The sequence below is a fragment of the Accipiter gentilis genome, chromosome 1 (assembly GCF_929443795.1).
Source record: "Accipiter gentilis chromosome 1, bAccGen1.1, whole genome shotgun sequence".
NCBI classification, from domain to species: domain Eukaryota; kingdom Metazoa; phylum Chordata; class Aves; order Accipitriformes; family Accipitridae; genus Astur; species Astur gentilis.
The window spans coordinates 11,308,519-11,328,013 of NC_064880.1; the positions used below are offsets into that span (position 1 = coordinate 11,308,519).

General features: G+C 44.5%; 1 protein-coding gene across 5 annotated transcripts; it reads left to right on the plus strand.

Annotated features, from left to right (window-relative positions):
* Positions 1-194: 194 nt before the first annotated feature.
* On the plus strand, positions 195-17,660 carry C1H21orf58 (chromosome 1 C21orf58 homolog). Of its 5 annotated transcripts, XM_049806602.1 has the most exons (10): positions 205-230; positions 614-711; positions 6,081-6,152; positions 7,694-7,751; positions 9,639-9,706; positions 10,420-10,563; positions 11,035-11,149; positions 12,530-12,669; positions 14,432-14,604; positions 16,000-17,660. In XM_049806602.1, exons 1-10 carry the CDS (start codon positions 206-208, stop codon positions 16,013-16,015), a joined length of 909 nt encoding a protein of 302 aa, XP_049662559.1. In that variant the 5' UTR covers position 205; the 3' UTR covers positions 16,016-17,660. The 5 variants fall into 5 exon arrangements, with proteins under 5 accessions (XP_049662570.1, XP_049662551.1, XP_049662559.1 ...); XM_049806613.1 differs by lacking the exons at positions 14,432-14,604; positions 16,000-17,660 and having other exon boundaries at positions 195-230; positions 636-711; positions 12,530-14,422; XM_049806594.1 differs by lacking the exons at positions 14,432-14,604; positions 16,000-17,660 and having other exon boundaries at positions 204-230; positions 641-711; positions 12,530-14,422.
* The last annotated feature ends 1,835 nt before the right edge of the window (positions 17,661-19,495 follow it).

The window sequence follows — 19,495 nt, forward strand, 5'->3', positions numbered from 1 at the left end:
AGACAGCGCAAGCTGGAGCGCGCCCTCTGCCTCCACCCCCGCTGCCGCAAGTGCCCGCCCCTCCTCAGCAGCCACCAATAGAAGAGGAAACTGCCCGCCACCCTGTCTGCGCTGGATGGACGCTTTCAAACGGGCCGCCAGCCACGGCCCCGCCCAGGGCCAGTAGAGAGCCAATGGGAAGAGGGGGACGGCTGCCGCGGTAAAGATGACCCGGCCGTTGCCGGGCAGTGGTGAGGGGCTGGCCTGGGGGGGGGTGTGGGGTGTGGGGTGTGGGGTGTGGGGTGTGGGGTGTGGGGTGTGTGTGTGTGTGTCTGTGTCTGTGGCGTCGGCCGCCGCTCCCCGGCTCCTTCTTCCCCCTCTGTCCGCCCTGGGGCTGGTGCCTCGGGTCCAGGCGGGCTCCTCCTCGAAGAGAGGCTGCTTGTGGGTGCCCTGCCCTTCCATCTGCCGTGTCTGCTCCTCCGTGACCGGTCCCGGCGCTGGCCGCCCGGTCCCTAGCCCCGTTGGAGGTAGAAGGAGGTGTTGGCGCAGGGGGTTGGCCATCCAGCTTGATTATAAACTTCTGTGTGGAAATATGACCCTTTACAGCACGCCTAGTCTGCCTGTTGTTTTACAGCGGCCCACTGCTTTGTTTCCAGCGCAGGAAGCGGGGCTGTGAGGGCTTCACCTGCAGAGCTCCTTCACCTTGGAAGTACAGGCACAGCAAGAGCTGAGGTATGGAAATGACTGTCAGATAACAAGAGAGAAATAAGGTGCTCTTTTCTTAATATTGAGAATAATTAACCTTACAGTCATCTAGGCAGCTTCTTTGTCTCTTGAAGGTGTTAAATCATACTGGAAAACACAAGCTTTAATCAAGTTTGTTACTCTGCTCAGTTCAGAGGTAGCCTCTTGTAATACACTGACTTCTTTCTAAGAAACATGGAAATGCAAGCATTTTCATGATCTGACAACTCCTTTTCTATCCCTGGACCTTTCTATGCATTTGGGCTCTTACCTGTATGGGCTTTTGCCCCCAATTCAGACATTGCGCCCTCCAGGTCTTGAGCTGGACCTAGCTGCTTCTGTGGACTGCATCTGTGCTATAGGGGTTTCCCATCCCTATGTCAACCACAATCCAAAAAGTATGTGGGAAGAAATATGGACATGTTCGTGTTCTCGGAATACACCATTTTGTACAAATCTCCTGGTCTCCCACATTATCTCTATGTAAATGTTTCAGCACAGACAATAAAAAGACTGGAGCAGTGTGTGCCCAGTGCTCCAAAGAGAAAGCTGAGGACACTAGGAGCAAGGCAGGGTTGGTGAGGCTTTCTCTACACATCAGAAAGCCTGTCTGTGTCCAGAGCCAAGGTAGAGATTAAGTTTTAAACTTCTGCAGAGGTTGCCAGTGGACAGTATGCATTGGCTTTCTTTTTCTTTACGACCAGTTTGGCCCTTCTAAGGAAGAGTAGAAATTTCAGTGAGCAAACCATGCAGGGACATTAGATCTGACAGTGAAGACAGACTCCTAATGCTAATTTGGGTCACCTCCTGTTTTGTCAGCCCGTGGCTGTTTTGCGGGGGTTTTTTTGTTTATTTGTTTCTCCTGGTAGTACTACCATGTCCTCTGACCCTGTAGCCAGGATTCTGAGTTTGTCCCCAGTCTATGTAAGATATAAAGTCTGAATTATGACATTTCTTAGCACAAAAGCTTGTGTAATCTGAGAAGCAAAAGAAAACTGGTAAGCTCAGCAAAAAGAAGTTTCTTAACAGAAAAAAGATAATATATGATGGCATTTATAATGGCAATTTTGTTAAATCAAATATGTCACTTAAAAAAAATTTGTTTAAAAACTTTTTTGGCTTTTGCTCCAGCTAAAAATGTAAAATAAGTAAGTCATGTTTGTTTGGGTTTAATGGATTTTGGTTTATTGTTTTTTGGGTTTTTTTTTAAATAACCAACTCATGCATTATATTTTCTTATATACCTGTCTCTGTCAAAATGTCAGGATTTCTAGTGCTAATCTAATTAAATTGACTCAGGTGGAAATATTTGAAAAGGGACCTGTCTCCAGCGACGCGTCGGCTAGCTGGCAATCAGCCAGCACCAGCAACATCGTTTGGGTACTACCCAAATTGTCCTGCCAGCAGCTGGACTGGGGTTCTTCTGCACTGTTAGAGCAGCTTTCCAGTGCGGGAGCTGAAGCCAGCCAGGCAGAGTGGCAGGGCCACCACCCCTGTTTCTGCTGGGGCCAATTCCACCTGACATAACCATAAAAGTAGTAGAGGTCATTTATACCTCAACTTAATTAGCAGTAGCACTGAAAATGCCACACTAAGATCAGGCTGGCAACAAAACCTTACTGAGAACTCTGGGTGCTGCTGCAATGTATCTGCAAATAAATGAGCAGTGTTTGCAGAGACTGGTGGTTTGCCATTGTCATATAAGAAGACAATAATCATAAGTATAGTATATGATTAGTATAGTGTACTTGATTATACATAAGAAGACTTAATCATAAATATAATTCGGTTCAAACTGGGGTCACTGTTTTCAGAAATAACAGTAAAAACCAACATTACACACTGTTATATGGTAGTGGCATGAAATAACTCTTAACTGTAAAATATGTTTTATTCATATGCTTAAGTTTAAATGCAGACAGGACATTTTTACAATACCTGTAACCACCAAGCAGCCTAACAAGCTCTCGACTGTTAATTTGCAACATTACAATTGGCAGAAGCAGACAATTGATTGGAAGGAAATTATATGTACTTCTCTGTTAGTGATTTGTGTGTGTGTTTCTTTTTTTATTCTTTTAACTCTCTTTTGATAAATTAAAACACTCTTCTAAGACTGAAATGATAGAGCCTCTTCCCTGGGGAACCAGAACATGAAAATTTATAGTCTCTGGATATTTCCAGGTATGCCAGTTTGTTTGGTTCTTTTTATATTGTGTTTTAGAAATCATAGTAATTAAAATTAAGGGCATAAAGTATCAAAATCAATAAAAGATATCATAGAAATGTAGTACTGGTATGGACCTCACCAGTTATCTAATCCATTTTTGTATCTGAGGAGTGGTCTAATAGTCCTACAATGTTCATCACATTTGTTTTTCTATATTGTTTTTAAACAAATTCTGTGAAAGTTTTTTCTTAGATAGCTGCTCCATCATTTATCTTACTGTATAATTAAGAATTTTTCTTGGTTTTATCAGATTTTCCTCTCCCTGACTAAGCCAAATGCTTCTTGCCCAGTCTTTCCAGACAGAAAAAACCCCACCCTGTTCTTGATTGTACCCTTTCATTTATTTAAAGATTGCTAGCCTGTCCTCTTCTCGCCATCTACTTACTAATTAAACAAAGCCAGTCCTTCCAAGTCTTCCTCAGAACTTACAAAATGTACCATTTTTATCTTTTTTTTCTGGACTTTCTTTCCCTCTTAAGCCATCATGTCTAAAATTAGGCAGAGTGTTAAAACTCTGACTTCAGTGCTGCTAAATAGAGCAGAATAATTATCTCCTGTGAGGTGCACTAACACTCCCGTTAATACTTTGCAGAATTAAATTTGTCTGATTTTGCTCTTTTGCATCATCATGTTCATATGTGATCCCTAGTTTGTGATTCCATGTAGCTATAGATCCCTATTGGCCAGATTCTCTTGTGTCCAGCTGGCATGTTTCCGGCAAGTCATTAATTAGCCGGTTGTAAGATGTCTCTAGAGCAGGGATCCCACTGTGACCAGGGCAGCCGTAAGTGTGGGAAAAGAAAGATCCCTCAGCAGATTTGCTGGAAAGCATTTTTTCACCTAGTATTGGATTTTCTCTGGGATACCTGTCACATTAAGCAGAAGTTTCTCCCTTTCCTCTATAGTCAACTCGGTTGCTTAACACATGTGCTCTATTTTTAATGGAATACTTGGTTCTTGTTGTCAACCTTTCTTGTAACCCTCTATTCCTCTCACAAAGAAGGCTCTAGAAATTTAACTTCTAAGGGGGACTGTATTAAACCAGTTGGTGGTAAAACATCAGCTCAGTATTCATCAGCAGTCAAAAACACTACTACAGCATCAGCAATGACTAATAGCAGGTTTGCTGTCGTTGTGATTGTCTGGAGACACCAACACAGCTTGCTTTGCTACATCACTTCCCAAATGCTGCCCACAACTCCCATCACCCCATCACAAAAGGGTTTATGAACTAGAAAGGTACAGAGAGAAGCAATTAGGATAAACACGAGACCATACAAACAGACATACAGCCACGGTGCGATCAAAGGTCCAGCTGATGCAGCACCTTCTGAGAGTGGCCGACAGTGCAGGCTAAGAGGTGGGTATGAGAGCAGTCTGTGTGGGCTCTTGCATTATACCTTCCCAGCTGAGTTACGAGATTAATGAGCAAGGAAAATCTGCTCTTTGAGGACAAATTAAATAGATTCTCTTGCTTAGAAAAGAAACACCTGAATGGGAATATGATACCTATGTTGCAAATGGTGTGGAAAAAGTGCATGGGGAACAGTTGTATAAATTTCACATAACAAATGAGAAGATTTCCAATAAACTTTTCAGGAATCTAGATTTAAAACATTTTAAATGTTATCCTTTTTTTCCCTAACACTTAAGTCAACTATACTTATGCAGTTTACTTGCATGACTAGGCTTACGCTTAAGTCTAGGACAACTCGGAAATTCCTTGTCAAAGGTTGTTGCAGCTGCCCAAAGGATGAAGAGATCAAAGATGCCAGAGATAATGGGAGAAAAATCTATTGGGGTTTTAAAGTACAAAAATGTACACAGAGCTCTTTCTCAGGAAAACTGCTGGCAGGTGAGAGGGTTTTCTGCTCTGCCGTGTCACTCGTAGCATTCACCGATGAGCCCTGCCAAAGAAAGCTGAGTCCCAGCTCTGACACGGCACAGCTATTTTTGGAATCCCCACATCTCAGTTTCTATAACCTCTCCAGTGACTACCAGCCTGTGTATTATTTTTAAGGACAGATTGCACACACATGCTGTGTGGGTCACAGCTAGAGGTGATCTGTGCTGCTCCCACACAGCTCTCTACAAGCATCTATCAGCTGCTCCAGCTGCCAGCAGTGGCTCAGCTGTGGTTTTGCTATGGCCTTCAAGTAGGGAAGGGGTTGTAACTTCGCTCTCCTAGGAGCAGAACCGGGCTTAAAATATGATACTGAGAATGAGTATCTGTTACTTGGCTTCTTTCTCATGCCTTGGTGTTGATTTTATGGATGTCACTGATAAATGTTGCCCTGTTTTTTATGCTGGTAGGGCTTTGCTGGGAGAGGGAGATGCCCTGCAGGTCGCTTGGGAGGTGGTAAGCAAAAGGATGTTATACCATAGCCTCTTTACTCTTTTACTCAGCTAGGGATGAGTTCCAGCTATGTTCCTTAATTTTTCTGAGTTTTTAGTTACTATCTGGTGGTGAAAACTCATGTGAAGGGCTATGTCAAACATATATGGGCCCCTTACAGTGGGATAAACATTGCTATCAGGTATCAATCAGCAAGATCATAATCTGACCCCTAGCATTGAGCTTGTGTTAAAGAACCATTGGCTTTTATTTCTTTTCTTCTTGCCCACTAATGTGCTGGGCATTTGCTTTACAAAAGGTACATAAGCTTCCACCCCAGAGATAAAATTGTTTATATTATGGATTGACACTACAAACTTAGCAACCAGGTTACAGGCACAAAACTCTGACCTACTTAGAAGAGACTAACAACACAGGGGGCTGGGCTTAGTGACACTGCCAGGGAAAGGCTAGCAACCAGTAAGAATAGACAAATATTCACCCTGAGTTACCCTTCTGTGACCATTGCAACCTGCAGCATGAAAATGCATTGAGAGAAATGGCAGAAAAAGCTGTATCTGTGACATCGTGATGATTATCTGTACTCATTTTTACCTGGGAGTGAAACTGAAGCTTTTATCTTCTTCCCTCAATTGCTCACAATCTTGTTTGTTTTTTTTTTCTAATGGAATTATTCTTCTATGAAGATCATGGAGGGGAAAAAATGACCACTGGAAACGTATCTGCCTTTCCTTAGCTTTTTAACATGTTTTTTCCTGCCTACTCTTCCAGGAGACTACTACAATGACAGATCCTTCAGTGGTGGATCACCTGGCACAACTGAAACTCAAGGTCCTAGAAAAGGTAAGAGAATAACTCTACAGTGGTCACCTTTGCTCTGCTTTTTGCATGTTCAAGCATTAACATTGTATTTTAAATAAATATATTTCAACTGAGATACAAAGAGAATCTGCAGCCGATTGAGAACCTCCTTTCTTCATGCAAGCTGAGGCAGACCAATGTGCAGTGGTGCTACAGTCACTGTTACTTTCTTAAATAACATTGTACAAGTTTGCATGGCCCTACAGTAAATTAAAAATAGAGTTAAAGTGGCTTTGATCTTATGGGAGATGTCACCAGTTAGCTCAAAACCAGTTTGAGTCATGACAGGCAAAGTTTAGGAGTAAATCTTGGGTAAAGAGGACCTCAGATTGTTTTAAGGCAATTTCATGTCGTCTCTTTTGTCTGCTTTCACATAAGATATGTTGCCTGATGAAACTGCCCATGCTGGAAGCACATGAGGTGCTGTACAGAATCGCAGTAGCTCTTTGTTGTGACTCTGCACACTAATGTACCCAAGGTTCTCCACTCAGCCCTGTTCCTCCCCACTCAGCACATCTGAATCTGCTAGCATAGACCTGCTTCAGTGTCCTCCAGAAGCCACTTAAAGAGAAGTCTGGAAGGAAAAACAATTTTCCTGGAGACATGAATGCTGGAAGTGGCATCTAACTTGTCTCCACAGTGGAATCTTTTGTCTTAGATGCAGCAGCCATCTGAAGGCAAAGCTTTCAACAGTGTGGAGCTATGCAGAACCAAGAAAAGAGCCTGTGCGTGAGTGAAAGGTCTCCAATTTCTGAGCAGCAGGGAGCAACAAGGGCCATCTGCTCCCTAAGGAGCAAGGAGTTGAGCACAATAACACAGCCAGCAGGGCAGGGGCCTGCCCGGCCAGCCCCCAAGCGAGGCAAGCAGGGCAGAGCCAGACATGGTGGCCAGATTCAGCCAAAAGTCCAGATCTATCAGGCAAGCTCATGGCAATGAGGCAGGTTGAAGGCCAACCTGGGAAGTGTCTGCAGGTTGGGATCAGAGTTAATAGGATCCATGGCCAGTCACAGGCATGGCTGTGGTTGAACTGCAGACCAATTACTCATCCAGTATAGCTCAGGTAAGAACTGAAGACCTAGAACTGAGATTAAAGGGGCTCCTGGGCACATGAGCAGCAGATGTGGAAGTCCCTGGTAAGGCTGGCCAGGGCCATTTAGGCCTAATAGTGTACCAAATACCCAAAACTGTCCAGCATCAAGTTCTTCATATGATCCGTTATGATGAATTATGTATGTGTCTCCTGATTCACCATGCTATCAATTTCCAGGTTTGAGATAGCCTGGCCGGTTGGAAGCATGACTGTTCTGTTACCGTAACTAGATTTGTACTGAGACATTTCATACTTCTATGAATACTTCTTGTAGCCCTCACTAGCTGTGGTTTAGCTGTTAAGAAGCACTGCTTGTCTCCACTTCTGCTTTATTTCCTGCATCCCAAATGTATGCCTGTAAGGTAGGGTTGGAAATTGTTGTGAACTTTGCTGCCTGTCTCATAACCAGTTCTTGTTGTGGTTCTACCAACAGAGACTAGAAAATGAACAGGAGAACCTAGGGAAGATGGAGTCACCTCTCCCAACTGCAAGTAAAAGAGTAGCATTTGTTCTAATTATGGACATGATACAGAAAGGGCTTAGTGATGTTCTCAGGCATGAGTTCCTCAGCAGGTCACACCAGATGATCACATCTCCTCCCTAAAAGCTGCAAGAGGCCTCTGCGTGCTCAGTGGTTCGTCATTTGGGTGGTCAGAACTTGCTTTGTCTTGGTTTCTGTGACAGGAACATTGTCTGGAGGGCAGGAGGGAGACTCTGAACTTGAGTCAGTGCTGCCCAAGTTCAGCTTGTGTATCTAAATCTGTATGCAGCCCTGGGGATTGGAAGTAGCAAAAATGCAAGTTCCAGTGAAGATTGTGCAGTAATGTCAGTCTGTATACTAGTCTCAGTCCTAACCAAGCCAGTGAATCTTAGCAGCCTTGATGCAAGGAGAATGGGCTTGCTATCCTGTGCAGCTATCTACATTTTATCTTTTGAATTTCTTCAACTGTTTTTTTTTGACAAAGGGAAATAATCAGCCAGCCGAGCACTGACACAAGAATGACCTCCTGTCCAGGTGTCCTCTGCAGCCTCTCAGCTGTGGATGCTGGTTCAGCTGGAGTAAACCACTGGTGATCCTATTCATCCTAGCTCCTGTACCTAGGAGTGAGCCCCTGTTGCAGTCCAGCTGTGTGCTTGGCTTTGGTGATCCTGAAAAGAAGTCGTTAGGATGGCTGTGTGTCTCTGAGGGACCCAGGCAGGAGGAACACTCCACTACTAATGCTGCTTTGCACCTTTGAAGCTGACCAATGCAGCCTTGTGCAGACCAGAACATGGTTTCCAGTGTAAACAAAAGTGACTCAGCTTATGAAACAAATTGTTATACTGAAAGAGTTGGTCTTGAGCACTGTGTTGATAAGAGCTAGGAAACTATTTCACCAGGAAACCATGCATGTGCAATTACATCCTGACTTTGATTTGGGCAGAGAGGTCAGGAATCCCAGCATGCTTATGAAACTTCCAAAGTTTAGACAATTCTCTATAAAAGCTAGCGAACCAGCTAAAAGTTGATAAATAAGGGAGCTGAAAATAACTTGTGTCTTTATCAAACCCTTTCAAAACTGCTGTGACGTTTCACGTACAAGTAGTGTGTTCCCTTCAACAATACTCCCATGGAAGCTACGCATGCTACGGGTAGTGCATTCATTTCTTTGCATGTTACATGTAGTGTTTATATTACCTATGGATTAAAGGCTACTGGTAGATGATCAGTAATATTTCTAGATTGTACTCTGGGCTCATATCCATTGAGCTGATGCACAAATAGTTGGAAGTTTTCAATGCTGTGGCCAAAAATTAAAAATCCCTTTAACAACTTACAGTTTCAAAACAAGAAGTGATGCTTTTCAGAGCAGATGTTGGGCATGCCTCCAATGTATCTGAAAAGGTTCTTTTTTGTTTTCATTGCAAGTGCGTTCAAAATCAGCTGTATGTGGGAAGAATTGAAAAGGAAGTTGATTCAGAACAAAAAGGAAACAGAAAGGTTGACATTCAAAACTGAGTTTGTTTTGATATATCAGAACAAACTTTTTTTACACTTTGCACAATCATCCTTTGCATGTACAGAGTATATCTAGATTTCAGGCTAAAATGAGTTTCTAAGCCAGGAGGTTAAGAGGGGACTTTAGAGAGCAATCTGAAAAGTTTATTTTCAAAGAAGGTGCATTGCCTTTTGTAGAGCTGCTGAGCAGCTATGTCTGTATGTGGCATAAAGTCATAAGCCATTCATGGATTTGACAGGAAAAGTAGCCTAAAGCCTTTTGTGGAAGAAGTGAAGCTATCTTATAACACATTTTCCAGAATTAATCTCATAATGTAGGTGGTATAATAGCTCTGTCTTTGTGATCCTTTCAGAAGATAATGGACTTTTCCTCCTTCAGGGAGCAGACATGAAGATATGCTCCGAAGTGCCCTAAGGCGAAGGAAAGATCTCCTGCAGGAGCTTAAGGTAAGAGCCCTCTCTGTGGACAGGAACAACAGAAAGGGCCAGGTTATCTGCAAGTCCACCGCTGATGTGGATTCAGTTCTTTCCTGTCCTTTGGTTCTTGGGCTGGGCAGTATTCAGTTCTCTGCTGGTTTGGAGTATAGAGGCTGGGCCAGCTAATCAGGGAGAGGTGCCGGAGAGCAGTATGTCTTCCCTTGCTACAGCTAACAAAGCTTGCACCCACTTCAGTTAGTTGGTAGGTTGGTTCTGTTTGTCCTGAACTGTTGTATCATAAGCTCTCTGGTGTAGTGCCAAAGTGCAAAGAAGGGATTTTTAATGCCACCAAAATAGGGATAATAGTAACTGTTACTTATTCCTAGTTTGTGGAGGGTATCAACCATTAATGAAATGTTTTCCTAGACTTTTGGCAGTTTTCACCTTTTTTCCATTCCTTTTTGCTTGCACTGAAAACTGTATGGCTTCAAGATATGTGGGAAGACAAACTTTCTTTATACTTACGCAGGCACTGTTTGAGTGCTTCCCTACATGTAGCAGTCACTTGTGGTCTGCCTGTCAGATGCAGCAGTGCTGGAAATTTCTGCAGCAGTGTTTTGGTGAGCGAGGCTGTGCCCTGCTGCGGGCTCCCAGGGGCTAATCCCATTTATTCCAGAAAGTGTAACAATACTGTCTGCCTTTCTGTGACCAGGTCTTGTTTAAGAAGATACTTGATTTTGCAGGAGCAGCACCTTCTGGAAGAGCTTTCACAGCCCCCTGCACCAGCTGGAGGACGCTGTCATAACCACAGAGCTACCCCCCGCCACATCTACCAGATACCTTTTCCAGGTCCCCAAGCAGAGCCACCAAGGATTATCCAGCAGACAGTAAGGATCCTCTCTCCTCTGAAACACCGCTAGCACTGTGCCAGTTTGAGACAACAACCGCAGGTGGAGGGACTTGGGGGCTCTGTGGAAATACTCATCCCACCGAAAGGGAAGATATGTCTCTTGCTGTGATATGGGACCCTTACTGGCCTAAGCAAAATCTAAGGGAAATCATCTTACAAATAAAGCACAAAATTAACAGTGTGAATGGTTTACCATAGGAACGAAGTAGCAAGAGGAGTGAGGGGATTACCCACGCTCTGGCCTGGCTGTGCAGCCAGTTTCTAATGCACATCACTGTCTGCTCGTGCAGCCCACAACCTCAACAGCTTCTCCACAAGGGTCTCATGGGAGACAATGTCCAAAGCCTTACTGAAGTCCAGGCAGATGATACCCGCTGCTCTGCTCTCACAAAGATGAGGGAGCTGGCCAAAATCAACCCCGACTTCTCCATTTTCCTTTCTTTTTCAGATGCCACCTCAGCCTGCCACCATCATCCAGCAGTTACCTCAGCCGCCCCCCCTGATCACGCAGATCCCCCCGGCCCAGCCTTTTGCAGCGCCCCGCTCTGGAAGCATTAAAGAAGGTGACGTACCCTCTGTCTAGCAGCCAGCTCCCATCACCAGGCCCGAAGAGGGCAGACGAGGTGCCACAGCAAGTGGATGGGGGCACGGGATGGCATCCAAGCTAGTCAGTGACATGCTGTTTCACGACTGGGCTGCTGCTGGAGCTGTGGGAATTGCACTCCATCAATGGGCTAGATAGCATTTCTGAGAGGCTTTCAGACAAACTCTTATTGCTGAAACTAAAGAAAAAGGGACTACAAACTCAGCACAGCCAGGTTAAGCTGCCAGAGAAGCTTGGGAAAGCAAACCAGCTCAACCCAAGGCACTGAGTAATATCGACAAGGTCAAACTCATGTGCACAGAAGATTCCAAAATTAACAAACAGAATTCTAAAATGTGTTTTTTATTGTCTTGTTCCCTCTTAAGCTGCTGTTCAATCTCTCAGAACAATACAGGTTTTTATTATGCCCCATGTCTGGAAACAAGACAGAACAGCTGAAAGTTCCGTTCCAAATATAGTGGAATGCCAATAAAAAGTTTGTTTCTAAACATAGGTGGATGCTACTGTGAAATAATACATGAACAAAAACCTGGGATGATTTCCCTGGCTCAGTCTTCAGCCAAAGATTTCTTCATCCCACAGAGAAATCCTCAGTCACAATATTGCAGTATTTCTCAGCTTTTTCTTCATCTATGTGTCTGTTTATTTTCATAAACAAAACAGTCCCAATTCATGCATGACTTTTCAGAAGCTGATATATGTAAATTACTTTTGGTATGACCAGTTAAAAAAAAAAAAAAGGAGAGTTGCCTTGATTTTTGTTTTTTTCTTGGTTTTTTTGCCCTCTCCCTCCTTCCTTCCCTCCCAAGCAGAGTAGTTCCACTGCACAGTGAACTGATTAGAACCCAGAGATCATGGTAAGTAGATTTGATGCACATGCAGTGGACTCTCAAGGTGGCACTGCAATATCACATAAAGTTGAGGAAACCTCTCACGTGGAAAGCAATGATCTTGAGCTGAAGCAGTGGAGAGCACTGTAAGGAGCCGGTCCATGCTGGAGTAAGTGAGAAAGCTCTAGTGCTCAGCCCTTCTCCAGCCTGCCAGTCAGCATAGCCAGAGGGGTGGGCTTGTAGGGAAACTAGAAGATGCTCAACAGCAGCTTTACTGTAGAAGGGAGGAGAAACAGAAAAGCTGGTATGAATAGTCTTATTCATAGACAGTAATTTTGCACTGCCTAGGCAAATAATGCTAATATTCTTCACCTGTCCCTTTCAGCTGCTTTGTCTTGGTTGCAGTGACCAGTCTGTATGCTGGAGGGCACTTCTTACTGGGACTCCTCTGCTGCTTGTCAGTTGTTGATAAAGCTCTTGCTTTCTTCCTTGGGGTGACCTCTTCCCAGATATGGTAGAGATGATGCTGATGCAGAACGCTCAGATGCACCAGCTCATCATGCAGAACATGATGCTGAAGGCTCTGCCACCGATGGTGTTCACGCAGCCTGCTGGAGCCAGCTCTCCCCTGCTTCAGCATGCACAGCAGGTAACAACACTGGGGTCTGAAGGGCATCCTTGCTCACACGAGGCAATGGTTGATCTCCTTGGGAGGGTGCAGGGCCTGGACAAAACATGCAGGAAGTCTGGGATGCTTCATAGCTGTACACATCTTCAAATGCACTGCACCAGAAGACTGTTACTGAGCAGAGCACAGCCTGCCTCTTTACCCATGATGAGCACTGTGACAGGACCCAATGGAAGAATGTCTCCTCCAGAACTGCAAACTGGATTCAGTCCAGCTCTGAAAATTATCTGGTCTGTACAGTTGAACCACTAACAGCCTATGTACAGAAGCCATCTATGCTGGGCATCTGCTGCTGCAGGTCCACTTGCTGCAAACAGCAAGGCAATATTTGTGTTACAAATCCTGCAATTGGTAAAATTTGACCTGACAGTTTCAAATGGTCTAGAGCTGAAGCAGATTTTGTGATCATACTTGGAGCCCCACTGCTCTAGTTCCTGTCTCACTGAAAATGAATGGCTACTGAGCTCTGAAAGGACAGATCTTAAAGATATTTTGGGGTGTAGATCCCTATAGGGATTTTACCAAAATGTGCCCAGTGCCTGATAGGAGGTAGGTAATTTTGAACATAGCCTTAGATGCCCAATTCCCAAGCTATTTTTAACAAGGTGATAGAGCTCCTTAGTGTCCTTAAGTGCTTTGGAAAAATGTATTTCTAGCCTCTCCTCTGTAGCATTTATTACTTAAGAAGCAAGGGCAGCTGATCTTTGGGGAGGAGAGAATGTCCTAGTGTTGCAAAAACTTGCGCTGTACTTTTCCTACTCTGCCATTTTCAGGCTAGCTATGTCTTTTCCCTGTGCTGTAAGAAAGTTTTGTTTTCTTTTTCTCAGATGTTAAGGTTGTCGGGCACTGAGAAAGTAACTCCTACACTTCTGCAGTCCTTGCCCAGCTCACTCGTACCTTTGCCACATGCTGTTTGCAAAAGCAACAGATGGCTTAAAAGGCCCGGAGCCCTGGGTTTGACAGAGGGGTAGGAAATGCAATCCTCCTCTGTAGCCCATCCCATGGCCTGGAGGGAGCTGATGGGTTTTTGCACCTGTTGGGACCAAATGTCTGCCCCAGACAGAAAGCCTCCAACAGCAGCTGCTAGCTCTCGCGTTGCAGGGCACCGATGTCCCAGGAGGCCACCCGCAGTGCAGAGAGGCCCACTGGCTTCGTCAGCCATGGTCCCAGGGTGGACTAGCTGTGGAAATGGCAGGCAGCACTGACTCTTCCTCATGTCAGAGCTGCGCCGAGTGTTGCCTTGGATGGAAGTCCTTTTCTATTTTCCTTAAACTTTGCAGTTTCTGGTTTTGAATACTCTTTCCCCCTTGCCTTGGGGAGATGTCTGGGGCAGACAGTGGTGTTGGGAGAGCCAGCAGACTCATCTGCAGCTTTCTGTGGAGGACTCTGTGTCTAAGGAAAGATGGCAGAGGAAGAGTGTGTCCTCACCCTGGTTCCTACCTTCTTCCCCAGGCCATCCTGCCACTGTGCATTTACCTGACGTAGACCGGTGGAATAAACTGGGGGGAGTGGGCTCAGAGTGCCTCTGAATATCAGGTGAAATACGATATCACCCAGTGTTTGCGGGACATTCTATGCTGGAGCCTGCAAAACCCATCTCCAGGCACATGCTGAAGGACTTCCTTTACCAAGGGGTGGCCGAGTGGGAACCAGTCCCTCAGCCAGGGACCCTTCCCGTGGGGTCACAGATTTCACAAATTGCCCTTTGTCTCTCTCCAACAAGGACCTGCAGTTTGCTGCTCCCCTGGCTGTGAAAGCAGAGAGGTCCAGGCCATCTGCGGTGCACCACCACCACCACTACCCTCCCACAGGACTTCTCCCCATGCCCCATGGGGGTTTCCCGTCCACGTCCATGGCACATCACTGGACTGGGAGCATGCTCCCTGCCCTGCCTACGTAAGTAAACAGGCAGCCACGACGTAAACTTTTAGCCCTTCCTTCCTGCACGGGTGGGATAGCAAGGTAGGCCAGACAATCTCATGCCTTCATGGCTCTTCACTAAGGCCAGTCCTGATTATTGTCTTTAATACAACAATGGGATTGAGGTGGGTTAAGTTATGATTTGACACACTCAATCTTATAACTTGAGTAATTAACCCTTGCTTATGGTGGAATAAACATGAGGATCAGACAAGGTCTACATATGACACCAAGCTGCGTCCCTGCCATCAGAGCCACCACCCAGCAATGCTGCATGGCTCTGCTCTGCAGTGGCTGTTACCCTGGGTTTTGGGTCACCCCGTGAATGCAGCAGACACCTGCTAAATAAGGGCTGCATGTGGTTTACGTTCAGGCTAAGGTTCCTGGTAGGATTTATATTCTTAAAATGCTGCTGTGACATTTGCTAATCAGAAATTCCTGGAAAAAAAAAACACCACCGCTCACTAAGAAAAATGGTACAAAGGGAGGGCAGTACTCAGAAACAAAGCTGAGCTTTTGCGATAAGCCGCTGCTTGCAGCTTGGGTGTTTTTTCAAGTGCAGAAATGGGTGGACTTCTCCCCAGGCTGCACCCAGGTCTGTAGAGCCCTCAGCAGAGGTCAGCAGCCGGCTCCTCCAGGGGCTCACTTGCCTGTGCCTTCCCTGCTGTCTCTGAGCTTGTCCTGGTTGGCTTTCTAGGAGTGAGCAGATCACACCTGGGACTAGGGTTTGAACTAGTCTGCTCATGCAAATGCCCGTGGCAGGAGGGCCCTTGGGCAAGGATCTGAGCCAAGAGAGCGCAGTGATCTTGCTGAGTACATCAGGAGTGGATAGCAAGAAAGCAGGCATGGAAGCAGTGGTGCTGGAAAGTTCTTATGTGCTGAGGCTGGTAAAGAAATGCACATTGCTAGAGTGTGGTGCAGTAGCTGGGGATTTTGGGAATGGGGACTCACTGTTGCATCAGTCACAATATAGCTTTTATTTTTGTGCTATGGCACTTTCAAAGCCTTAGTGAACATAAGGACAGGATGGAGGCAGCTGCATCCTCAGGCATGGGCGACCTGCTGGCAGGGATATCTCTATGGCCCTCTTTAGCATGGGGTTTGAATTCCTGAACAGATTATTTACCTATTGGGATTATAAAGGATAAACATTTCTACCCCTTTCACTTTTACATGGGTTTGTAATCTGTACCGGTAAAGATCTCTTGGCTCCTTCCAGAATTGGCTTTTAAGCTGTCTTTTTCCTTTTCTTTAGCTACTGTCCACCATGAATTATGAGATCTGACACATCTATGCTGTCCTTCTGCAGCTGCAGCAAGCATGCACTTTTGGCTATTACCAAACACAATAAAGCCATTTTTCTTGTTGCAGGTGGCCCACATACTGACAGTACGTGTTCCTCTACAAATGGACTGTAGCATTGCTGAGGTCAACCTGTATTTGAACAGTTCCTAAATGATCTGTCTGATTGTCAGCCTAATGTCTGTAAGACTGCATGTTGTTGGTACAAGAAGTCAGCAGGAGAAAGACGGCAGATGTTAAGAACAAACATACCATGCACCTGTTGTCTGCTCACCCATTTCTGCTAGTTCAGTTGTTTCACCTCATCCTCCAAGCCCAGACCAGCCACAAGCAATCACCACTTTTGCTGTCTCTTCACAGAATCAAGAAAACCCATCCTGAAGTGTCTTGCATGCCTGGCAGCCCACAGCAGCCCCTGGGCATGAAATAATCTTAACACCAGTGTTATTTGAGCCCTTGCAAATGAGTATGACCCAGCTGCAGGGCTAAGAGTCCCCTTCATGTGCAAATGGAGGAAATGTCCCTTGCAAAGGGGCCTGCTGGTGTCCTGGGGAGGACGATACAAACTAACCCAGGATGCCTGAATGACGGTTTATCAGCCTGAAGTGTTCCTCCCTCAGCTTTTGGTTTTACTCCCTCACAGATATACTTGTACTACAGCAATTACCTATCCAGGGAACTAAAGGTGTGCAGAAACAATCCAAATGCAAGTTACCTGCATAGCAGAGAAAAACCCTAGCATTGGATTTTCCTGAAGACCAGCACTCTGCCCTACCTGTGTGAGTTGGCTTTACACACTGTTTGGATAAATAATTCTCAGTGGAGAAGAACAGATAGAAATCTGCTCCTGCAGTAATGCGGTTTGAATGTTGAAGTGCAATGCCTACCCCCAGCTAACCGCAGTCAGTGTTTTCTGCCCCAGGAAGGCTCTGACTCTCAGTCTCTCCCAAATCTCACATTTACAAAGGTACCCAAGGTTTTCTTCACAAAGCGCTATTGAAAGGTAATTTAAGCAGCCTGGACTTGTGTATATTCATTTCATTATTTCTCAAGCTTTCCCTCATATAATTAGGGTTTAGACTTAATTAAAAAAAAATAAATCCTGAGGTTCTTCCTTGGTTATTGTGATATAGAGAAGGAACTGCTAATTGCTTAATGATTGTCTCTCTGTAACTTTACATACCAAAGCCTGGTGCTTGTCAAGGATTAAGCCTGTCTGAGACTGGTACTTGGGAGTGATGAGCAAGAAGGAACCATGAACAATCACAAAACTTAATTAAATGTTTGATGAACTTACAATCTTGTTGAGAAGGCACAAGTAGAGGCCTTGCTTGAATAGATAGGGCCAGAAAAGATAAGAACTCCTGTCTTTGTTCTCGTCCTTGTAGATAAATTAGCTTAAACTAACCATATGATTCTACACCACTAATGAAAACTTAGATAATAAGAACACTAACAAACACTGATGTACCAAACCAAGTAAAAGACCATATTGCGCAGAATCACCTGAGGAGGGTCACCACCAGAGGACTCCTGAAGACCACCAGAGACCTTCAATGCACCTGCGTAAAGGACATTTGCATATGCTAATAGTTTCCTGGAAAACTAATTAATCTGTATAGCATTTCTCGGAAATCTAGTGAATATGTATGTAGAACATGTACTTACCCTGCACAATTAGACCCGACGGTGTGCACAATAGATGGAGCGATCCCCGTGCACCCAGCGCTGCCAATAAAGAATACCTACTTAATAGTTAATCAAACTACTGAGTTAGTTTCTTTGAATCAGTTGGCATGTCTTTTTCTTCAGCAACATAAATCAAACTCTTTTCCTTTCTTTACTTTTCCTGCTAATTTTCAGAGGGCAGGCTTTAATCTGAGCCCATGCTACCCTGTTCTTTTTGTTTTCACTTAGGACTCCTTGGAAGGCTTGCTCAGAGTTTTAATCAAGCAACACTTTTTCATGCTCTCAGCAGCCTGGTGGTGTTTAATACAGAAAGATAAACAATGAATTAGTAGCATTTTCTCAATGTCTTCCTATCTTCTCCTGTTTTTAAAGTGGAGAACATCTTTATGTTGGCTTTGCCTGGTGCAGCTTGTGAGTGAATCTGATGAAGATAACCCAGGGACCTAAATTTTGTTTGGAATGGTTACCCAAAAGAAAAGATATTGCACTGGGTGTAGATAGTCCCTGATAGGCAAAGTTTGGTCTGGTTTGCCAAGAACTATGGTCAGCAGCTAAGGAGATAGGTTTGGCAGCAAGAAGCTGATGTGTATTATATTGGAAGAAAAAACTTTCAATCTGTGGCCTATTTACCGTACCACATAGTGCTGCTCACCGATGGGTTGGGTGCTTCCCCACGTGTCTGTGCCTCCTGCCTCTAGAGCAAGGTACATGACTGTGGCTGAGGCTTTTTGTGCAGAAAACAATATTATGAGACCAGTTTGTTATAGACGCTTGTGACAAATTGGAGGAGCCAATTTGTAGTGAATAAAAAAAGGTCGAATTTATTAGCAAGCGCTAAAAGAGCAAAACAGCGCTGGGCAGCCGGGGAGGCAGTGCTCCGCCAAAAGCTCGCAACTTTCTGTTATAGTTACATTCCTTTTATACAGTTTATGCACCCCTCCCTTGTCAATCTTCACCTTGTCTTGTTTCTCTCTTTTTTTTCCTTTGTTTGTGTAGGTTCATTATTGGGCGGATTCGGTCCATCTCCTCAAGGGGAAGTGTCTTTTTGATGTAGAATGTCTTTTGTTGTGGAGATATGTAGTCGTGGCAGAGTTAATCCCCTTACCTAGTAAATTATAGCTGTTGTCTTTCTCTTCCTTATCTAGTAAGTTATATTTGTTATTTTTCCTCGTGATTTTTACGCAACATTTAAGCAAGCCCTGCTTTTCTTGTTTGGTTTTTTTTTTACACAAAGCATTCGTTTAATTACAATGTGTGTCTTCCCCCTTCCCGATTAGTATGTAAGTAAATTATCATATTGTTGTTTTAACATCATTAGCCGAATTGATTCTATTCTGCTTTGAACAAGGGCTACAACTTTTATCTAAAATACACGGACCAAAGGTCAAGATTAGCAGTAAGACTTTTAGGGGTAATTGTGGAGAATGTCTCTACCCCCATGTGCGATTTCATGAACAAAGTTAACCCGTTCATTACAAGTTTTAGTTACATGACTGTATGCTGTGTTATCCACAAGAGTCCATTAATTAACTGGCATACCTTAAAGTGTTCCTGTCAAATTGGTGAGCCAGGGTGGTGGAGTAATCTGTAAAGCCTACTGGTCAAGCATGCAAAGGGTGCTGTGAGTGATATTTCCAAATAATAACTCACTGCTGGAAGCTAATGGTGTGCTGTCTGTGCTCTGAAAAGAATTAATGAATTATTTATTTACTATGTAAAACTTACCTTGCTCTTTGCCCTCTCTGCTCTGTTTTCTTTGCTCTGTGTGTGTGAATCGATCAGACAGTGTGGATCAATTCACTGCTGCATAGATCAGAGAAACCCAATGGAGGGTCTCCAGTGGTGACTCTTTTGGATGCAGTGGCAGGGCTCATGT

Bases quoted from the DNA above. Each gene is read 5' to 3' on its own strand.
- C1H21orf58 (XM_049806586.1), top strand. From the start codon at position 206: ATGACCCGGCCGTTGCCGGGCAGTG. The intron at 231-613 runs GTGAGGGGCTGG...GTTGTTTTACAG, and splicing joins CCGGCCGTTGCCGGGCAGTG to CGGCCCACTGCTTTGTTTCC. The intron at 712-6,080 runs GTATGGAAATGA...CTACTCTTCCAG, and splicing joins CAGGCACAGCAAGAGCTGAG to GAGACTACTACAATGACAGA.